At 41.3% G+C, this 23,219-nt stretch overlaps 1 protein-coding gene across 3 annotated transcripts in view; it reads left to right on the top strand.

Moving 5' to 3' along the window:
• Positions 1 to 10,892: 10,892 nt before the first annotated feature.
• The window catches only part of PRKCD (protein kinase C delta), a 25,803-nt gene continuing 13,476 nt past the window's right edge, over positions 10,893 to 23,219 (top strand). For 2 of the 3 annotated variants that reach the window (XM_005422417.2, XM_005422416.2), the window contains exons 1-3: positions 10,893 to 11,022; positions 14,919 to 15,118; positions 16,367 to 16,427. In XM_005422417.2, coding sequence (XP_005422474.1) covers positions 10,908 to 11,022; positions 14,919 to 15,118; positions 16,367 to 16,427 — 376 coding nt within the window. In that variant the 5' untranslated portion in view covers positions 10,893 to 10,907. Of the gene's footprint in view, positions 11,023 to 14,918; positions 15,119 to 16,366; positions 16,428 to 19,417; positions 19,569 to 23,219 lie in introns of those variants that run through there. The other variant, XM_005422418.1, reaches the window with a different exon arrangement.

Below are 23,219 nucleotides of genomic sequence, written 5' to 3'. Positions count from 1 at the left end.
GCTCCCAGAGGTTTTTCCTGACCGTACCCAGTCCACACAACTCCTTATGCTCCCCAAACCTAAAATAGTTGCGCATGTCCTGACATGGTTGTCTTTACAAACAAGGCTTATCAGAAGCTCCAGGGATTTTTGTTTAGCTTTTTCTTTCTCATTTACTGGCTTGTGTTCCAGATGTTTCAATGCTTAAAGGTTTTCTTGCCCCATAAGGGTACAAAAATGATGTGTATTTAATCATTTACTGGAAAATCATTCAATATGGCTATTAGCAGACATGAATCCTAAGTGTTTAGATCCATCAGAGTGTGAAGTTTATATGTTTAAACCACAAAATTCAGGAAAAGGCAAAAAAAAAAAAAGTGCTCACGGTTAACTTCTTATCAGGAGGATTAAAAAAAAGAGGAAATTTAAAGTGGTATTAAATTGTACATCTCACCCTGAGTTTACAGCTTGTTATGCAAACTCTGCTACCTTTGAGTAACCCAAATTTCTCTTGAGATCTATTTATGCTCAAATTCAACTTGCTGTTAATGAGCTGTGCCTGTTCTCTGTATTTTTGGGAATGCCAGGTCTGCTGTAGAGCTTTATATGCTCATTTCTTCCAGAAGGTGATTCAGAGGGGAGGGGACAGTTAAAAATCACTTGTGGTTCCATTTCTTATCTCTTTTTGCAAGTCGAGGGCTGAACCTTGAAATTACAGTAGGAGCAAAGCTGTATTAATTTAAAACAAGTTTTGGTTATGTTTGCTTCTTCCCAATTTCTCCTGATGAACCCCTGTGGCCCTTCACTATTTAGCATCTCCCTGTACATCCTCAGTGGAACAGAGCTGTGCTTCTTTTCTCTCTTCATTGCAGAAGAGAGATCACAGAATCACAGGTAATGATGCGTGTACAGCTTCACTGTTTATTTTCAGTTTATAAACCATAGTAAAAGGTCTTGATTAAGTTGGCTAAGATTGGTTATTTACATTTCTTGTTTGATTTTTCGGCTTTCACATTCCCAGTAATGAAACAACCAGAACAAAAGAACAAAAGGATGATTTCTACCTGCCCTGAGCAGCCTCTGAGTGCCAGGAAAGAGCAAGAGGAGTACTGTGCTCAGAAAAGCAGATCCAGCCCATCTTAAAAACACAGAATAGTTTGAGTGGGAAGGGACCCTCAAGGTCACCTCAAAAGAACAAACCAAACAACCCAAATAATGCCAGATGCAGTCAGGAGGGTGGACTGGATCTATTCCTACAACTCCATACACAGTTAATGAGCAAAATTTTTGGTTCATAACACTTGCACCCTTTTAGTGAAAAGCCTTGGTCATATCCATGGGCTGAATTGTGTTCCCTCTGATGAGGTTATCTGAGCAGCAGCTTTCCAGCCTGTATGAATGATGATACAGTTCTCTCAGCTAATGAATATTCTAGTTTTCCAGATACTTAGAGGATTAGGTCATAAGTGCTGGCAGTAGGATGAATTTTTGACTTGGAGGCTTGTACACTTGGAGAGGCACTTAGACTGCATGATCTGCTGATGTTTTCAAATGAGCAAACTAAAATTGTTTTCTTACTACAGTGTATTAGAAGGCATTTTTTATAATTCTGTTGAATGTTCGGTTTATTTCCGTTTTTTCCCCTCTTCATGGTTCACGTAGACTCATTAACCCAGTACATTTGAAATAAGACAAATTAAAAATTCCTTTTTATCTTAAACTGTAGTTGACTTACTATCTTTATGGTATTTGGCTTTTCCGGTGTGAAGGGAATTCAGTGGAAAATACAAAGAAACTACCCAAACATGAAACCCCTCCAGTGTTTTGAAGAGAAAAGCAGTGTTTTCTGTTTGGTTTGAAAAGATGTTGTTGGCATTATCTGTTCTTCTTTCTGGGAAATACATCTCAATTTCCAGGAAACTTATAACTGAGCAGAAAATCACAACATTCTGGAATGGTTTGGATTGGAAGGGACCTCAAAGCTCATCCAGTTCCAGCCCCCTGCCATGGGCAGGGACACCTTCCACTATCCCAGGTGGCTCCAAGTCTTGTCCAACCTGGACACTTCCAGGGATGGGGCAGCCACAGCTGCTCTGGGCAACCTGTGCCAGGGCCTCAGCACCCTCAGAGCCAAGAATTCCTCCCTGATATCCCATCTATCCCTGCCCTCTGGCAGTGGGCAACCATCCCCCCGTCCTGTCCTTCCAAGCCCTTCTCCAAAGTCCTTCTTTACCTCCCTTAGAGCCCCTTTAGGCACTGGAAGGCCAGAAAATCTTGGATGTTATAATGGATCCTAGATAAAAGTATTCATCAAGAATGAACTGGAGGATGGGCTTGGCATTTATCTCCTCTGTTAGAGGAGAAATGTGTTACTGCAGTGTGCCTGAATGTGGATCCCTGTCTGCTTGATCATGGTAACTAAACAGTTACTGTACACTGGATTTTCTTTGGCTATTTTCCTTTGCCCTGTTCCTTCTGAAAGCTGTGAGTAGCTCAGCTGCCCTCATGTACTGGTTGTTACAAAAAGGTCCATGGAGCCTTTTGCAGAATGCCTTGCTTCCCTTGGAGAACTAGTATTCACATGATAAACTTGATGTGCAGTTTTGTAATTCAGTCATGCTGACTAAAAGCTGCCCAATTTCTTGACCATTATGGGGGAAGTGGGAACTGATCAGGGGCTCAGATTCAGCACAGCTCCTTCAGTGCCCTCCTTAATGACACAGAGCCAGAGCTGGTGTAGAGCTTGGCTACAGGCCATTATTATAGAGAAGTGTAACTTCATCCCTTTCACAGAATAGGTTTTTTCCTCTCATGTGGAAGGGATTGTGTTACTTAATTGAAGGGAAAAAACCTCAGCCTCTACTTATTCCCCATGTCGAAGACAAAAAAAAAGCTTCCTAATTAGACTTAAATTATGCATTGCATAGAGAAGAGCCATGGTTTGCCTCCTATCGAAACGTTTTGAACATGCTCCCATTTCATAGTGTGATTTGGTATTAATGAATGGTTCATTCACGTGGAGCCTCCTAAGGGTCTGTCCAGACAGCCCCATTGTATTAATCCTTCCAAAATATTGTTTCAGCTGTGCTCAACAAATTATACCAGCTTGTGCTATCAGAAATAACTAACAAAGTCTTTGGGCTTCAGGCAGCCTTTCTTCCCCTGTGTGTTTCTAATGTGTGATGTTTGGGTTTGAAATTACGGAAGGGGATTCATTTGCACTTTGTTTCAAGCTTGATTTTGGCAATGGTGACAAACAGTGACCTGTAGTGTTCCATGGTTAGTCCTGTGTGTTCACAGAGGAAGGAGAAGTCAGGGCTCTAAAAAGAAATATTTAAATGGCTATTTCTTGTGCACTTCTAAAGAAAAAACAGCTGACAGTACTTCCCCTTCTCCCCACCAAGTAGTGGTTGTGGAATATTGGCTCAATTTCCAGGAAACTTATAACTGAGCAGAAAATCACAACATTCTGGAATGGTTTGGATTGGAAGGGACCTCAAAGCTCATCCAGTTCCAGCCCCCTGCCATGGGCAGGGACACCTTCCACTATCCCAGGTGGCTCCAAGTCTTGTCCAACCTGGACACTTCCAGGGATGGGGCAGCCACAGCTGCTCTGGGCAACCTCTGCCAGGGCCTCAGCACCCTCAGAGCCAAGAATTCCTCCCTGATATCCCATCTATCCCTGCCCTCTGGCAGTGGCAACCATCCCCCCGTCCTGTCCTTCCAAGCCCTTCTCCAAAGTCCTTCTTTACCTCCCTTAGAGCCCCTTTAGGCACTGGAAGGCCAGAAAATCTTGGATGTTATAATGGATCCTAGATAAAAGTATTCATCAAGAATGAACTGGAGGATGGGCTTGGCATTTATCTTCTCTGTTAGAGGAGAAATGTGTTACTGCAGTGTGCCTGAATGTGGATCCCTGTCTGCTTGATCATGGTAACTAAACAGTTACTGTACACTGGATTTTCTTTGGCTATTTTCCTTTGCCCTGTTCCTTCTGAAAGCTGTGAGTAGCTCAGCTGCCCTCATGTACTGGTTGTTACAAAAAGGTCCATGGAGCCTTTTGCAGAATGCCTTGCTTCCTTTGGAGAACTAGTATTCACATGATAAACTTGATGTGCAGTTTTGTAATTCAGTCATGCTGACTAAAAGCTGCCCAATTTCTTGACCATTATGGGGGAAGTGGGAACTGATCAGGGGCTCAGATTCAGCACAGCTCCTTCAGTGCCCTCCTTAATGACACAGAGCCAGAGCTGGTGTAGAGCTTGGCTACAGGCCATTATTATAGAGAAGTGTAACTTCATCCCTTTCACAGAATAGGTTTTTTCCTCTCATGTGGAAGGGATTGTGTTACTTAATTGAAGGGAAAAAACCTCAGCCTCTACTTATTCCCCATGTCGAAGACAAAAAAAAAGCTTCCTAATTAGACTTAAATTATGCATTGCATAGAGAAGAGCCATGGTTTGCCTCCTATCGAAACGTTTTGAACATGCTCCCATTTCATAGTGTGATTTGGTATTAATGAATGGTTCATTCACGTGGAGCCTCCTAAGGGTCTGTCCAGCCAGCCCCATTGTATTAATCCTTCCAAAATATTGTTTCAGCTGTGCTCAACAAATTATACCAGCTTGTGAAATAACTAACAAAGTCTTTGGGCTTCAGGCAGCCTTTCTTCCCCTGTGTGTTTCTAATGTGTGATGTTTGGGTTTGAAATTAAGGAAGGGGATTCATTTGCACTTTGTTTCAAGCTTGATTTTGGCAATGGTGACAAACAGTGACCTGTAGTGTTCCATGGTTAGTCCTGTGTGTTCACAGAGGAAGGAGAAGTCAGGGCTCTAAAAAGAAATATTTAAATGGCTATTTCTTGTGCACTTCTAAAGAAAAAACAGCTGACAGTACTTCCCCTTCTCCCCACCAAGTAGTGGTTGTGGAATATTGGAAAAGTCAATTGTTGCTCCAAGTGTTCTCTGGTTCCAAAAAAAGGATGTTTGGTGTAAAATGCTGATTTTATCTTGCAGCATATGCTCTGTGACAGCCTGGCCTGCTGCCTATTTCTGAGTCCACTTTCTGATCTTTGAGTGTAAAATCCAGATTTTTCATCTTCAATGCACTTGAAACCACTTTAAGAGCAGTCAACTCTTGTTACTGAGCTACTCGTGTTATCCTGTTCTCAAATAAATTGGGCTCTGTGTCTTCCTAAAAGCTCCCAAAATCGGGTCTGCTTTACCTTCTGCTTCCCTCCAATCTGCATCCTCTTGAGCTTCCAGAACTTTGTGCTGTCAAGATTGAAAGAGTTTCTCTGCTTAGAAAAATATTTCTGGTGCTCATATTTTGAAAAGCTTCTCATTGTAAGGATAAGGGAAAATATCAGAAATTATTTTTGCCTCGAAGGGTTTTGGGGAAATACCAGCAATTTAGAGAGCAGCCACAGATTTGGGCAGGAGACTGCTGAGCAAAGAAGCGTGGAAACTTGGAAATATCTGTGCTTCTGGCCAAGGGGGATGAAACCAAGGAACATCTCTTGCTACATGGCTTATCTGGATGGATTCTTCTCCAAAATGTTGCAACACAGGGACAGATTTTGTTATGTAATTGTTTCTGTTTCTGGACTTGGCCTAACACAGCAAAAGCAGAAGTATCTGAAAGAGAATATAATTGGGGGAGGAAGGGAAGGAAATGGTAACTACACTTTTTCCAAGCTAAGCTTAGGAACCTGAGCCACTCTACTTGTACTTAAAAAAAAAAAAAAAAAGACAATATAAACCCCAAAACTTGCATCATTTACACTGGAATTCAATGTATGTTTAAGAGGAAGTAAGTTTAAGTAAGTTTAAGAGGAAGTAAATTGAATTGTGAGTTAAATTTTTTGTTGCCTTTTTTTTACTTTTCATAGAGTTGTGTAATAATTTAAAACATTTTATGAAGATACACTGTTTTAGAACTATTACTGCAGAAATTCTACTTGATTGGGCTGCTGGGCTGTTTTAAAAGTGCTCTTCTTATCCTTGTCTTTCTGAAGATAATCACTCTTATTAAATATCACTGGATGCATCTATTTTGCTTTCATGAGTGTAGTCCCACAATTCTAATTTCTAAATTAAACCATTCATAGGAGATAGCTGTACCTTCATGGCTAAACCTAAATTGACAAATGGCTAAACCTAAATAAAAGCACAAGGGATGCTACTGCAGGGGCAGTATTTTTGCAGAATTCTTTTTTTTTTGCAGGGACCTACATGCAACATGTCAGTTTAGCTCTGGCAGCACCTGAGGATAATGGGGTTTTTTGCTATCCCTGGTGATTGTGAGTGTTCAGCATCATGATGTAAAGTGATTTGAAGTGGGTTATAAGTTTTTTAGTGTTTATTTGGGTAGCAGTAGTGCCTAGGGAAGTCCAGCTGATAAAGGCTGCTGCTATGTGTCTTTTTGACAAGGTTCATAACAGCAAATATAATAAGCATCTTGTAAACTGACTTCATTTTTAGATTGACTTTTTACCTACAGAGCATCAAATAAAGGCCAGGGCTTGATAGAGAACAAAAATTCTCTGTAGATTAATCTCAGGTGTGCAATGTAGACAGTGGTTAGCACCATATCCCTTTGGTTCAGTGAATTGTCCTACAGCACAGGTACTGGTTTACTGTCTTGGACCATCAGCTGAAAGGATCTAAGTGCAGGGACTGTGGGTTGTCACACATAGGAACAATAAAAACACCCAGTCTGCCCAGGTGGAGGATGCTAATCCCTCTTCCAGCATCTTTATTTGCATTACACAATCCTGTATGATTGCCATGCAAGCAGCACAATCACCTTTGCAGGCTGTACACAAAGACCACAGAGAACCTTGTTCCTGAGTTTAGAAGTGCTGTGGGAGCAATAAGCTGGACAGTAATTTGGTGCTGTCTTTCTTGTCCATTGCCAGAATAGAGGACAAGATACTTGGTGCTGTCTTTCTTGTCCATTGCCAAAATATACCTTTTACCTTGTGTAAAAAAGGTATAAAATCTATACTTTTGCATCTTAAAGAAGAAAAAGTTACTGCTTCATCTTTTCAGGGAAGAATGCATTGTTTATGGGGGGTGGTGCTGTTGGTGATTCCCAGAGCAGTTGTGTGGCCCTGGAAGGAACCTCAGCAAGGATCTAAGCAGGAATCAGGCATTTCATGGCGCCCAGAGCAGTTCTGTGAGACAGCATGGAACAGCTGTGATGCCTTGCAGCTTTACATCCATCTGCAAAACGTTTCACAGGCTAATACAAGGAAATCAGAGGCACAAACCTGCAGGGGAGTTTTCTCCGTTGTATTTCTCTTGGATCCATGGTCCTTATCAGTGATGGAACAGCCTGGCTCTGTTTGGGCCCATTGCTTTTCAGTCTCTTCAGTGCTCTGTTGTCAGCCAGTGTCAGCATTTCCTCCAGATCATCCACTGCTTTGATGTGCCTTCCTGCTCTGTGTAAAAGTTACAACCATGTCTTTGTTTCTGGGCTGTGTTAGGGCTGGCTTGTCCTCACTGTTTATAACAAGGCAGAATTACAGCAACAAAGGAACCCTGGCAAGCACCACCTTCCCCCAGCCCCTGAGAGCTGGGCACTGCTGGAAGGAGAAACACTGCAGAATTTACCCTTTGTCCCTTTGGTCTCTGTGAACAAGGTTTTTAATCTAATGTGAATTTTGTGCCAGCAAATCTTGATAAAATTCTCCTTGGAATATTTAATATTTTATTTTGCTTTGAAGATTTCTTTAAAACTGTGTGTTACAAACACATCAGTGGGAAAATTGAGCATTTGTTCATCTGGCAGGTGTTGACATTGATGATGTGAAGATGTTTCCAGTTTCCCCCTCTCTCTCTGTAGTTGATAATAACACTGTTGATTTTCTTTCCATATTAAATAATCAAAACCTCTCAATTTTAAAGCTCAATGGAAAGTACCATGGATTTTGCAGAACCTGTCCCTGATAGCATAGAACATGGGTTTAGTTTGCATTAGAGAAGGTCAGGTATCCTTGACAAAGTGAATGTCGTTCAGGACAGCATCTGGTGGTGTCTCTAAACCACCAGGTGTGGCCACCACCAGGTACTTCATCTCCAGTAATGTTACTGGAATGTTTTTCCCTTTGTTTTTGGTGGTATTTTTTCCTTCAGATTGTACTTTGACTTTGAAACTGTTTGAGATATTGAATCTGTCATTTAGACTTGGAGTTTTCTTGGAGCTCACATCTCAGTTTTTCCACCATTTGGTTTGGATAAAATCTTGCCCTTTAGGGAAAACAGTTTGGCTTTAACACTTCATAGCTGCAGTGCAGATTATACGAGTAGAGTTTACAATCTCCCTCAATTCAAAGCTGGTGTTTTGCAGCAGTTTCAGTTCTTGACAGATACAGCCTTTAAAACAAGATTCAGCACTTGTGCTGTCACTTCTGTAACAGTCACAGGGACTGGAGGTGGACTCTTGTCTAAACTGCAACAAGGAAAACCTGTGTTCTGCTTTCAGTGTCTTTCCTTCTCAAATGCATTCTCACATGAGTGTACTCAGCAGGGATTTTGAGAAACTTTGTTGATTTAAAATTAATCTCTTTCACTGAGTTTCACTGCCAAAAGCAGTTTTAGTGGGGTATGGTTTTGTTTACAGCAGTGCAGCTGATCCTTGTCAACTATCTCACAGTACATCTTAGCATAGGAAAGGATCAGAAGATGTATTTGAGGAGCAAATCCAAGCCCTCCTTTCTCACTTAACCTCTCTCTGTCACAATATAGTCTACCACATATAGTGAAGAGTTTGCATGCAGGCATTCAAGATCTCTACATCTGTGAAAAAAGCATACAATGTGTAGGAGTGGAGAAACTTGGCAAGAGCAGGCAGCTGCTGAGTGAGTTTGGGCTCTTTTTAAGCTCTTGTTAAATGTAAAAGCATATAGTTATCTTCTGGTTTCCACTATGACCTTGGACTTTGAGCATCATCAAAAACTCTGGGATATTGGTGCTTTCTTCTAACTGCTGAATTGCTTGTGTGTAGCATTTCTTGAGTGAGAAATGAGGATTGGAGATGCACTGAAGCTGAGTAAGATGAAACTACAACAAATAACCATATCCAAAACTATGAAGCAGAGGTGAAAATATGGCATCCAAATGTATTTGGCCATTGGAAATGAGAAAGGGTGTAGGATTCCTCAAAATGTGTATGAATTGTACATGATTTATTGCATCTGATGACTTGGAGATAAAAAACTAAGTTGTAAATCCTTGTATTCTGTCTCAGGACTAACACTGGCTTGAGTCACGTGGGCTGATTGAAATCAGTGCAATTGTTAGTTTAGCTTTGTCAGTGCTTTCCAATTTTTTGTGCATATAGTCAAAGGCTTACTGGAAATTGTGACTTCTTGCTGGGCTGTCCCTTGCAGCAGAATTCTCCTGTGATTCTGTTAAAGAAACCTTCAGTGGGAGCTCGACTTTGACCTACCCAGTTTTTTTCTACCTGTGGCCTCACGGAGCCTTAGAGCTGTTTCCCAGAGGTGAACAAGGCTGAAATCTGGTTTCTTTTACATCCATGTTGAGTAGGAATGATATGTGATCTGCTGCTGGCAAGTCCTGTAGCTGATCACTGGGGTGTAGTTCTGAACACAGTGAGCACGGGGTCTCCTGAGCAGCTAAAATATGTTCCTCATTAAAACTCTTGATAAGCACTGTGCTTAAGTTGCATTTGTGAAAGTGAGCTGGCAGATGGTATTTGTTAATTTTTACAAAAGCTGTCTATTTTTCTTTCTTTGTGAGGTCACCTCCATCTATGATGCCCCAAACTGCAATAAGCAGTGGAGTAGTGTGGGAGGGTTATTGCTTTATTGTGAGTCTGTGTGAATGAGAATTATAGTTGTGGCTTTCTGTTCTTCAGGGGGATAAGCAGTGGTGCCAAGCAATCCTAAACTTGCTTTCTAACTCTTGTTTTACTCCATAGAAAGAAAGTGGGGAAACAGTCAGTTAAAAAAAGCTAACTCAATAAAAGTTAGTCATAAAATTTTTCCATTTATTGAAAATGGTCCCCACATGGGGAGAGTGTGAGATGTGCAGATCATTATGCTGTCAGGAGCTATATGCTGTCTTGCTGCAGAGACTTGATTTTAGTCTTTTCTCTAGATGACTGTAAGGGCCTTTTTAGAGATAGAAGAGAAATGTTAATTGTTTCTCAGGTCAATGTCTTTATATTAAAAAATGCCAGCACACGCAAGATTGCTTGAAATGTTCTTCCTAGTGCTGCTTGACTGGACTGGTTGAAAATCTTCAGTCAAAAGGCCAGCTCAGCCCAATTTCAAGTCTTAATGTCTTTTCCACCATCTCTTCCTGTTAGCTTGTTATCTCTTTCCTCCTAATCCCTCCTTCCTTGCATCCCTCATTCTCCAAATGCACTAGCACTGCTTTTCTCTCAAATTACTCTTTTCTCTTAGCCTTTGAATAATTCCTTTTTGTGTCACAAAACAATATGACATACAGGACAAACTCCATTGCTAAAGGTGCTGTGAGTTATAAATGAAATCTGCTCTAAATTCAGGAGCTTTTAAATTGGGGATAGACTGTAATGAAATACCTGTTTCCTGACTGAGAAATCACAGATGTTTTGAATTCTTGTAATCAATTCCTGACATTTTAATAAAACTGGTGACACAGTAGCTCTGGAACTCTTCCTACCTGTCCTTCTTCTCTTTGCTGGCATCATGTGCAGCTTTGGAGGGTCACAGGTTGGATCACTAGCTCTGGATGCCTCCTAGGATTTGTGAATTGCCGCTGAAAGCAATACAGGAATAGAAACCATGTGATTGTAGCTTCAATAGAAGCTCTGATGTCTGCTGAGAAATATGTCACTTTATTACATGTCTCAGACCAGGTGTTTTACTCTGATTTTTATTTCTTTCTTTCCACATAGGGTGTGTATCATCCTGAGCAATGGCCCCCTTCCTACGGATATCTTTCAACTCCTTTGAGCTGGGACCTGTGCAGAATCAAGGAGAACAACTACAGCCTTTCTGTGCTATCAAGATGAAGGAAGCTCTCACTACAGGTGAGGTTACAAATGGAGATGCTTTTCTGAATATCAGTAAATTTTTGAGAACTACTGTAAACCTCCTTAATCTGTGAATGGCAGTGAGTCCTTCTCTTCCTGTCATGCCAAGCACTTCAATGTGAGCTTTTCTTTTGGAGTGGGAGAAATAAAATGGCTGTTTCCTCTACCCCCACCTTAAAGCAAGGTTTCTTTATTACTACTCAGGGCAGGAAGCTGGTCTGCAGCAGGTTTGAGGGAACTGAGGTACAGAGCAGCAGATGCTCTTTATTGGCTTGGAGCATGAGAGGTGCAGTTTGTTATTGTTGTAGTAACTGAGGTACTTTGGCTGAGTTGTTTGCTTGAAATGACTCACACTGAAGGTCCTCTTAGCACAGAAACACAGAATGAGCTGTGCTGGAAGGGACCCTCAATGATCACTGAGTCCAACTCCTGGCCCTGCATGGCCATCCCCAAAAGTCCCAGACTGTGCCTGAGAGCCCTGTCCAAAGGCTCCTGGAGCTCTGGCAGCCCTGGGGCTGTGCTCCTTCCCTGGGGAGCCTCTTCAGTGCCCCACCACCCTCTGGGAGGAACCTTTTTCTAATAGCCAGCCTACACCTGCCCTGACACGACTTCAGGCCATTCCCTCAGGTCCTGTCACTGTCACCACAGAGCAGAGATGAGTGCCTGCCCCTCACAAGGAAGTTGTAACTGCAGTGAGGTCTCCCCTCAGTCTTCTCCAGCCGAACAGAGCAAGTGACTCACCAGGCCCTCAGCCTTCAGAGACCTCATCTTTACAGAAACTGGTCCAAAGATTTATAATATCTTATGACATTTAGCTAGAATACACCACTGCAGCCAAACAGGATGAGAGGGAATTGATGTATTGCTAGACTGCAGCTCTAATTCTGCACTGTGGCTCTAGGGATTCACAAAACATCAAAGAATGCAGTAAAGGGTGAAGTTTCTTCTTCTTCACAACATGATTGGTCTTTTTACTTATTGCTGTGGATAAAAGCTGCATTTAAGCTTGAAATTCAAGGCATGGTGCCTTTTCCACAAAATGTTGTCATCCAGCAAAAGCTCCAAAGAAGTAGTTTCCTAATCTGCTGGGAGAACCTCTGAAGACGTGGTGTTGAGAGTGTTGCAGCTGCCAGAATATGTGAAGAAATGAAAGTAGTTTAAATAAATCCACTGGTTTTTTTTTCCCAGCCTTTTGCTTTTTAGAAGTAGAATTGTCCCAGTATTTCCCAGTCTTTGCTTCCATGTGTCCTTGACATACTAAAAAAAGGGGAGGAGAGGGAACTCTTTGGAGAGGTGAGTGATTGGAGTAATCAGGAAAACAATCTGATGCTCCTGTTGTCAGTTTGACAAGATCTGAAACAGCTTTTTTTGCTGGATTTGAATGCTGAAACACAATCAGGGAAAAAATTATTGTATAGGAAGAAGAAACTCATAGAGCTTAATGATTAGGCGTGGAGCCAGTTTGCAAACAGGGGGTGTGTTCTGAAGTCAGGAGTGTGAGCAGAGAAGCCAAGCAGGCCTGAGCACAGCAGAGGCAGGAACTTCAAATGTTCTTGAAGGCTGTCCTTTGCTGACCCTCCAGTGTTCATTTGCAGACAGGGATTGTGACCCATGACAAACCTTGATTAGTATGATTTTAATTACAAAAGCAGCGTGGCTGGGCTGGAAGCTGTTTCCAGTAACTGAGACACCTTCTCTATGTTTTATGTGGGGTAAAAATGTGTAGAGTTGACTGATCAGAGCAGATATTGGGACATGGGACTAGGGAGGGGAGAGGCTGTGAACAGACTGGAATCATTCTTTCCCCTTCTAAGAATCTTACAAAAAAGATTACCAACTCTTTACAAACTGCTGCTGTTTCTGCAAACTCTGAATTACTGTCAAAGGTTCTGCAAATATGCAATCTCTCCTATTGCCAAGGATGCCTCCTGAATTGTGCCTTTTTGATGAAGGGGTCTGGCTTCAGCAATCCAAAAAGCAGGCCAGTGTAAAAGCCTTGCTGTGCAGACAGCCTGCTTTTTATCCCCCTCCTCACCCTTATTGTCTGTCTTAATGATCTCTAAATAAATGTGTAGATATGGCACTTGGGGACATGGTTTAATGATGGCCTTGGTGGTGCTGGGTTAGTGGTTGGACTTGATGATCTTAAAGGTCTTTTTAAACCTAAACAATTGAGTCATTCTGTGACAATATTTTCAATTTTTTTTTCTTAGAACAGGGCTCTGGAAGTAGGTTTACACTGTGAAGGGCTTGAGCCTTCATCTGCACAGTTCCTCAAATTTAAGAGAAAAGCTTTTGACTGAGTAGAGGAGGAATGCTCAAGTTTGCTTTGCAGTGGAGAGGTCCTCAGGTGGCCATTTCTGAGCATTTTGGGATCTCCTTTGGCAAGTGGCTCGGGGCTGTGTCTGAGCTGTAGCTCCCAGTGCTGCTGCTGGCAGGCATTCCCTAATACAGCAGTGCAGGGACACCATTCCCTGGGCTTGTCTGCAGAGCTCAGCACAGCTGAGTGGAGTGCATCCAGCCAGCCCTTCATGAATGAACACTGACTTTGCCTTGAGATTCCAGGAAGGTTTTAAAATATTAAGTATCTAACAAACCACACTGCAGCTTCCTGGGGAAGGGTCCAAGTATTTAATCTGCTTTACTACTGCCTTGACATCATAACAGCAAATGGATCATTCGGAGCTGGAGAGGCACTTAGAAAACAGTTGTATTGCAAAAAAAATCTTGATAAATAGCAGAAATTGTGTAGAATGTAGAAAATTGTATTCAGTTACCTGGGCACAAATGGAGAATAATTGACTTGGCAGCAAATCAGAGGAAAACTGGGAGGTGGCTCTGTGTGCCAGAGTCACAGTGAAGAGCTGGATGTGGTTTCTTAGGAGGCATCATCACTTTGGATGTGTTGATGGGACTTAGAGACTCAGATGTAGAAATATGCCAAAGCTTATCATAGACTGTGCAGTCACTAGCTGTTTTCTGTGCCAAAGATATGGACAGGAAGAAATCAGTTTAATGGGTAGCAGGAGGGACTGAAGCTGTGTATTAGAATCATAGAATACCAGGCTGGAAGGGACTTCAAGGATCATCAAGCCTTTCTTGGCAAAAAGGAAAAGAAAATCCATCTAATAAGAATAGTAGAGCATCTCAGCACACTCCTAACAAAGGAGTGTGCCGAGATGCTCTTAAAGGAAACCAAAAAAAAAAAAAAAGAAGAGGAAAAGAGGAAAAAAGGACATTTTTTGAGGTAACTTTATCTTTTTTGTTATTCCTTAACTACACAAGGTCTGCATGGACTGTAGAGGACAGATAAGGCCCTGAAATACCCTTTAAAAAGTAGCAGTCATGGTGGAGTACAATGCCAAGGAGAGTGACTTACAAATTCAAGTGAAATGTTGGGATAACTTGGAAGTAGATTAATGAAATGTGAAGCCCTTCATCTCTCAGACACTGGTTTCAATTTCAACTGGGTCAGTGTGAGGTTTATCTGAATTTATCTTATAGCAGTAGGTATCCACCATGTCAGATGGCACCTCATGGAGATTTGTACCAGACTGGAGCCATGCAAGTGTTCCCTGGCAAGTTGTGACTGACTAACCCAGCTTATGAGTTCCACATCAGGGTTTGTCCCTTCTCCTCTCTAGCACCATGTTAACCCCTTCACCACCTTTGCATGTCCATCAGGGTGGGCTTTACCTTCCATGTCATGAACTTTTGAACTGAGTATTTAAACCTTGTTCCAACAACAGTAAAAGAAGCAGTAAGTCTGCTTGTAGTTTCAGTACAAGTATTTCCTCTTTTACTTTGTTGAGTTCAAATGCTAGATCCATATACATTTTACAGTTTCTTTTCTTTTTCTTTTTTTCTTTTTTTTTTTTTTGTGTGGCTTTCAGAGAGAGGAAAAACTCTGGTTCAGAAGAAACCCACCATGTATCCCGAATGGAAATCGACTTTTGACGCCCACATTTACGAGGGCCGGGTGATCCAGATCGTGCTGATGAAAGCAGCAGAAGAGCCCCTGTCTGAGGTGACTGTGGGTGTGTCAGTGCTGGCAGAGCGGTGCAAGAAAGGCAATGGCAAAGCAGAGTTCTGGGTAAGGAAAAAGATTCATTCCTCCAAATGGCTGACCTAGTTTTGTTTCTTTCAAGCTGAATGAATGCCTTGTGCCTTTGAGGCTTACAGATTTTCCTAGGTCAGTAGAATCCCTCTAGTTTGTATTCACCTGTTACGCTTGGGGTTTTTTTCACACCTTGATTTCTAAGACAAGAGCAATTATTCAAAAGAGTAAAAGCTAATAGTGATCAGTTTTAGCCAGTTCAGTGGTCTCAAATCCTCTGCTGATTACCCACACAACAGGTACCACATTGACATCCTCAGTGTTAAACTTCCTCTGTACAACCATGACTTGGACAGAGCATCATGGCCAGCAGAGACCACTCAGCATAGCCTGTAAGGTTATTTTTGTGTATGGGGAGACAGCCTGGCAGTAGTAGCTGTAACTGAGGTCTTGCCCTTCTGTAAGCTTTGCTGGGCAAATGTTCTGAGTATCAGACACTGCCTTAGAGATGAGCTCCCTCATTATGCCAGTAGGATGATGGGATTTCTGGGGATATGTTCCTGGGTGTATCTAATGTAACTGTGGTTTGCTTTTGTCTGGGGACTGGATTTTTCATCCCAAGTTGTATTTAGTGTAACCCAGGGTACTTTGCTCTGTGCTGAAGTGAAGATTGAGTCACTCTTATGTGGTTAAGGGTTTCTTATCTTTTATGAAGGCAGCAGTTTAAGAATTAGTGGCCGCATTCTGAGCACAGGAACTGACCTCAGCTGTTGGCTTAAAAGGCACTTATTTTTTTGCTGGTCTGGAGAATTTGCCACAGAAACCATGTGTAATGGTTTTGAGGAGGAAAGGAAAATAAATTTTGATTATATCACTTTTTTTCATTGCCAGCAACAGCATTTGATATCGCTATGGTTTCTACTCTCAATAAACACATAAAGTATTGTATAGACTTCTTTTAAAACTGGGTTCCTGTGCAGATTGAGTTTACTAACAGTAAAAACAGAAGCCAGCAAACTTCTTTGCAGAACAGGAAAGGGCTGTGGACAAACAGTGTGAACTCTGACCGTGCTGAACTCCTGGGGACACATCAAAGCCATGCAGCACACGAGGAAAAGCAGGAGAATAAAAGCCCCTGACTCAGCTGCAATAGAGAGATATGGAAGAGGATTGTAATCAAATAGTTATTGCATAGTCTACTTTGATACCCTAGAAAGAGCTGTTTAAATTCCTGAGAGATGCAGTCAGCCACACACTTCACTGTTGCTATCTTTCTTTCCACAGCTTGACCTTCAGCCTCAGGGGAAGGTGCTGATGGCTGTGCAGTATTTTTTGGAAGATGCAGGTATTGTCAATAGTTTCTTTTCAGTCAGTTATGTGAAAAAGGTGGTTGTTTTTTTGCAAAGCACAAAATGATGTAGCTTACAAAAAAAAATCATCTGAGTAGAATCTTATTAATTTTATTAATTTGCTTTCCAGGTGTTTATTTGGGTTGGGGTTTTTTGGGTTTTTTGGTCGGGTTTTTTTTTTTTGTTTTGTTTTTTTTGGGGGGGGGGAGGTTTGGTTTTGTTTTTATTTTTTGATATTTGCACTCATGGCAGGATTTGTTCATTTCTAAATGCTGTTGCATTTAGGCAATTTTGGATCTTTAATATGTCTATTCTCATGTTTTGATGTGATGGAATATATATTATCTGTTCCTTTCTAGGTGCAAAGAAGTTGAATCTCTTGCTCTAGCTTATGTGGGAAATTTTTTTTGTGGATTGGAGCAGTGGGTCTGAGTTTCCTGGGATTCAGGCATCCTATTCACTAATTACAGAAACTGATTGTAGGAATGAGTGAATGGTTTAGTATTAAAATGCAAATCTAGTCAATGATCTGATGTACCAGTTTAAAAAGTGAACAACCTGTCTGTTTCAGAAACCTACACAGGCTCCTTGGAAATGAACTAGGAGGGAAGCTTCAAGTACAGTAATAAACCCAAGAATTCAGGTGTGGATTTGTGTATCTGGGGAGTCCTTTCCTAAAGGAAATGCTGTAAACCTCACAACTTGCTCAGCTTGTAATTAAGACCTTCCCATCCTAGAAGTCATAAAACCATTATTTCTTGGGAATAATATTATAGTTATAAAGTTATAACTGGTCTGCCAGATTAGCCTACCAGTCTTATACAGTTTAATAGTATGTGTTAATAAAGAACTGAAAAGACTAAGCAGGAAATTTTGAAGCATGGGTGGGTTTTTCCCCCACAGACATTTATAGAAGGAGCACAGTTCTGCTGTCCAGAACAAGTTCATTGAGAAGGTACCATACATTTTTGTGCCTTCTGTGAAGAAGACACTGAAGATAGAATGTGATGTGCATAGGTTACATTTCAGAGGTGATGTTTTATCTTTGTGATGGCAACAAAACCCACCCTATGTGCTTGTGGCTTGGGTGTCTATGGAAAGTCAACACTTTAAAGCAAAATCAAAAAAAATACTGGGACTTTAAAGAGTCTGTAAGTGGGAGCTTTTCTCAGGTTGCATTTAAACTGGTATGAGCCATTTATTAGGAAATACTCATTTTGGTCTTTCTCATAGTTTCCTGTGCAAGACTGTTTCTTGAGGCAATGGTACTCTGATCATACATATTTAATGCAATATACACAAATCCATTTCTCCTGGACACCCAGAAGTTTCTCAAGCAAACCTGTACAAACCCAGTTTCTGTATTTTCAGTTGTTTATTTAATGAGGCTGAAGCATATTTCCTCCTCTCCACGCAGACATGTAGGAAAGTAGAGATGGCATAAGTGAAAACCTTCCATAATTTATTATTAGCTGTTAGTAGGAAGGTAATATATTTGTGTGCTGAAAGTACTACATTAATTTTACTCAGTAATCAAAATAATTTAAAAATAGATACAATGTTCTTGCAGTTCTTTTTATTGCCTTTATTAGGGATTGCAGATGGTGGTAGATGAAGCCTAAATACCAAACAGATCATTAAGTCATGCATTTATATTCTAATTGGCAAGTTAATAGTCACATCTTAATGCACTTTTTTGACCATTGACATTTGCAATGAGTTCCTATTTACCTTCTGCTTTATATGAAATTAGTCGCTGATACATTTTTGGTAACTAAACCACAGAGGTGATGGAAATTGCCTTTCAAGACTTTTATGCATCTATATTTTTGTGAAGGAGAGTCACTCAATCTGATACTTTAATGTGAACACTGCAAATATCAATACATTTTAACAAACTACTCCTCCTCAAGGTTGTAAACCTCCCTTATGTCAGTGTGTAATGCTGCTAAATAGGCAAACACTGACTTTTGGCTCATCATTGCACTGCTGTAAATGTTCTCTCCAGTTAAATCAGCACTTACCAATGTGAGAGCAGAGAGGTTTGCTGGTGCAGTGCAGGGATGTTTGTGCCAACCTCCATTCCCCACCCTGCTGAAACCCTCAGGGACAGTTCACATTCCTTCCTATGCACTTGTCACTTTGCTCTCCCTCTGACCTGCCTTTGCATACTGAACTCTGTGGTAGCTGTTTCTAAAATACTAAAAAAGGCTTGTTCTGAAACTGGTATTTCAGTTGTTCCCTGGTTTATTCTATTGCTGCCATTTGTATCTTTGAGTTATACGTGCTACCTTTTGTTTGAAAAGCTCCACGCACTTCACAAAAGTGACTAATTCTTTCTTTGGCTTGTTTTGCAAACTGAAGCTGCTGTTTTTCAAACCTTTCTTCTAAGTAGCAAACATTCTGCTACCTTTAGAGAAAACTGCTTTCCTCTGCTGCAGAGCAGAGAAATAAGAACGTTGTTGCTCCATTACCAGGTATATTCTTAGAGCAAAAAAAATCACCAAATAAGCTGGTGTTAATGGTTCTTCCATGGTAGACTACACTGAGACTTTTCATTTGAATATTCTTTTTGCAGACTGAGGCCTGACCAGTTAATTTAGGGCTGCATATGAAAAGTTTACCAATCTTAATGTTTTTTCTTCCTAGACCCTATAAAATGGGGACTGCAGAGCCCTGACTTAGAGCTGTCAAAGTACATTTTGTCTTCTGTCCTGTGATTTGAATATGAGTTTGTGCTGGAAACTCAAAAGCTTTTCTCCTGTTGTGTGAAATGCGAGAACAGGGTGTTAACCTCAATTTTAATTTTGAAATTGTTTTCCTTCTACCCCTCCTTCTCTCGTTGTAGTATTGAAACTAGGTTATAATTCTGTAAAGCAGCTTTAGTTTTAATAGGTGGGAGTTGAAATAAGTTTAATGCTTTGCTTGGTCTTTGTTTATTCAAATGTGGTTAATGACCTCCTCGAGTAAGAAAACACAGAGCCTCACTCTCCTGAGTGTCTTGTGCAGTGTTAGCAGCTGTGGGAGTGTGCTTGTGTCTTGGGTTTGAATCCTGAATTGCTGGTTTGCTGGCTACAGCTTCCTGCAGAAAGGGACAGTGATTTTTTTCCTTAAAATGCCGTTAGAAGTACCAGAAGGTGAGTAATTTACATGCAAGCTTTTGATATCTCAATTCTCTGAATTCTGGGAGAGAGACATGAACCAGAGAGCTGCATACATTTTGGATATGTTGTTCTCTGTGTGTTGAGTGCTGGGGAAGCATGAGACTTCAGCATTTTTCTGAGTTATCTGTGAAAAAATAATAGGGTAAATAATAGATTTGCCATTTCAGTCTGGACATTGTATGGGCCTAAAGTAGAGTTTGAAGAAAGCATCTCTATGGATAAGGTGTTTTGTGGAAGGATGGTCACATTTTTAATAAATAGCAGTGATGAGGGCTGAAGAGCCAGAACTGAACCTTTTAATTGTACATGGGGATGTTGGTATGATTTAATCATTTAACTGAGAAAATGCTGTTTCTAGAAATCTGGCAAATGTGGAGATGATTCAGTGGCACCTCCCATCTCTAATCTGCAGCAGAAATGCAATTGCATGAATTGAAAAAAACATCTGCAGGCTTTATCTTCTGATTTTTCTTTAGGAGAATCAGACAGTTGCAGGTGTGGTGATTTCATAGATAGCAGGTTGGTGTGTCTGTGGTTCCTAAGGTAGCTAACATGTGTGAAGCACAGAAAATCTGATATAGTTTGTACCTTCAGTAGAAGTTTGAGATGCTTGAGATCTGTATCTTTAGATCTGTATCTGTATATTGAGGTGCTATATCTGTTGGTTTTACTGTGTAATTTGAAAGAGAGAGAAGACCCATTTTCCAGTTTATTCCTGGTTTTATTATCACAAATGAGATACCAGAGGTGTCTGCAGCAGCATTTACCAAAACACTGAGCCGTAAAACAAGAGTTCTGTGCACTGAGCACGGGCCGTGTTCACACTGCAGCTCTGGGTGGGTGGGAGCACCACACAGGCTGGAGTGTGTTTGGTTCTGGGCATTTTTAAACCTGGATTGAAAAGCAGGGCTTGTTAAAGCTGGTGCTCTAAGGTCACACACACACACACACACTGGCCATGGCAGGACTTCACCCTGGATTTGTTCAAGGCCAGGCTGGATGGGGCTCTCAGCAACCTGGTCTAGTGCAAGATATCCCTGCCTCTGGCAGACATTACAAATAAATGCTCCAACCCCAACCCATGATCCTCTGAAGAGAGGTAGCACAAAGACCAGAATGATTTAACATAGCAAGTTCATGCCACAGAACTGTAGGCTTTGGGAAACTTCTACTTCTGTAAATGGTTTCTTGGGGTTTTTAACATTTTAATAATTTTTAACTGATGATCTTTAAAGCAATCTTCTCCAGGACCAGGTTAAAGAGCAGTTTGCCTCTGAGACAGTCCATGCTGGGAAAGTCTCCTTTGTCAGGAACAAGCTTTCCCTTTTAATGATTGCTCTGAGAGATTAATATTTTTCTTGACCTGAAGGTGCACTTAACTTTCAAACAAAGCCAAGTGCAAGGCTGCAGAACAGCAGAAGGAGACAGACACTGAACAGAAATGTTAGTGGGTTTTGTAATTAATTTAAAAGTTTCAGACAAATCTCAGCCTGAGCAAGCAGCTCAGAAAATTCCTTTCCTGTCCCTGTTTGAAATCCTGGTTCCCAGACTCTGACCGTAGCACTGTTCTCTTTCCTCTCCACAAACAGCACCATGAAATGAGCAGGTTAAAATGAAAAATGAACTCTGAAGAGGGTAAATATTTTTCTCAATTCTTTTTTTTTTTAAGAAAAACTACTAGGGTTATCCTGAGGTTGTTTCTCTTTGTTGTTGGACTTCTGAGGTTCAGTTGAGACCATGTGACATCTCACCTTGAGGTTCATCACAGCTCAGCAGAGCCCCAGCAATATTATTGTGGTAAATGTTTTCCAGGCCATGGGTTGGGTGTTGTGTTGGTGGCTGTGGGGACTGGGAAGTGTTCAGCAGAACAGGCCCTGCAGCTGAACAGAGAATGCAGGGGGTGTTCACAGCAGTCTGGGGGGCTGCACTGCCAGTTCCCAGCCCTGCTTCGTGGTTTCTTCAGGAGTGTTCAGCACAGAGGAGTTCTGGGTGTTTGTGTCAGATCAGCTGCGAGTTTTGAGAAGGCACCTTGAAATACATGAACATGTCAATGATAAATATTAACCACAGCTCTCAGCAGAGGAAACAGATTATGTTTAATGGTGTGTGCTGGGTCAAAAATGATTAATATCAACTGCAGGCTGCAGTGGTTACCTGGACCCTAGCTGCTGATTCAGCTGTTCTGTACCTGCCCTTTCTGACCATGTGCTGGTTCATGACAAGCATTTCATTTCTGGAAATCCCGGCTTGCTTAGAAGGGGAAGCAAAGTTTTTCCCTTTGTGTTTCTCCATCCCCCTCATCTCCACCCTGCATCCATGCAGTTGTTGTGAAAGTTACTTCCCTGCAGTTGTTGATTGTCTCTGCATCTCTGAAATTAAGCCTTTATTCTCCTAGTTAACTCCATGGTTGGCTGAGCTGCTTAAAACTTTTCTGGAGCAATACACATTAAAGGCAATTTACACATTAAAAATAACTTGTTAAACATGCCCACAGTAAATTGCAATTACACCATAATTTCAGAGCCACCTCAACTCCAGATGAACCTGACTCACAGCTGCTCTCCAAACCTCTGAGCTGCTTCTGAACCAGACAATGTTTTCAGCTGTTCTTTGTTATATTGGTTGGTTTTGGCAAAGGCATCTAGCAAGGTTGTAAAGTCTCTGTGTTCTCACATACAGATTTTGAGGTTTTGATGTGATCAAGCATTCTTCCCCATTAAAGTGTACCCAGGGAAAATGTGCAAAATAAAAAGAAAAAAAAAAGAGGAAAAAACCCAAAGTGATTAGTTTATATAATTACCCTCTTAAAGAAATAAGTGTCAGTCTCATGTATTTCTCTTAAGTTTGGTATCAGGACTTCAGACAGGGAGGAAACACTGGTGCTTCCTATAAAAACAAGTTTTGTCAGAGACTTCTGCGTGCAGTATCACCAATACTAGATTGCTTCAAGTATTTCAGCATGAGATGTTTGTTCCTCACTAAACACTTGGTTTGCTTGTTATGGACTTCAGGAAGGCTTTTGTCTGGTACTTTGCTGCATCACAGGTGATCTCCTCAGAACACTGCCATGAAGCAAAAGGCCTTTCTCTGCTTCCTTGCTGTTACTGATTAAATCTCCTTACCAAGACATCCTTTGCTGCAGCAAACAATGTGAGGTATTGCTGCCTCTCAAGCACCTTGTTTCCCTTGCACCACACCAGTGTGGTTTCCCTGAAGCATTTGGGCAGCAGTGGGTGAGGTCTGTGTGTTTGCTCAGCAGGATTAAACACAGATAGCACAGTTTGCAGACTGCCACAAGCTGAAGTGCAGCAGCTGAAGAGTTTGTGTTGGGTGAATTCAGCAGCCTGTTTGAACAAGGAGAAGGAATCCTGTTCCTGGAGGGGCAGGGGTGACTAAGGGACTGTCACCATGCACATTGGAAGGTCCTTTCAGGGGCTGTCAGGATGGGTTTTTCTCTGAACCGGGTGGCCAGTTTCTCAGGAAAGTACATTAATACCTAGTGGCAAAACCTGGAGACCTTTTTTGGACTTTCTTTTCAATAATATGCTTAATCTTTCCTCAATATCTGAGCTGATGATGCTGTTTCTTTTCTAAGACTGCTGCTGGCTGCGACAGATAAATTAG

The sequence above is a fragment of the Geospiza fortis genome, unplaced genomic scaffold (genome assembly GCF_000277835.1).
Source record: "Geospiza fortis unplaced genomic scaffold, GeoFor_1.0 scaffold78, whole genome shotgun sequence".
NCBI lineage: Eukaryota > Metazoa > Chordata > Aves > Passeriformes > Thraupidae > Geospiza > Geospiza fortis.
Note: the sequence above shows the minus strand (reverse complement) of the source record. Positions and strands in the feature narration are given on the sequence as shown.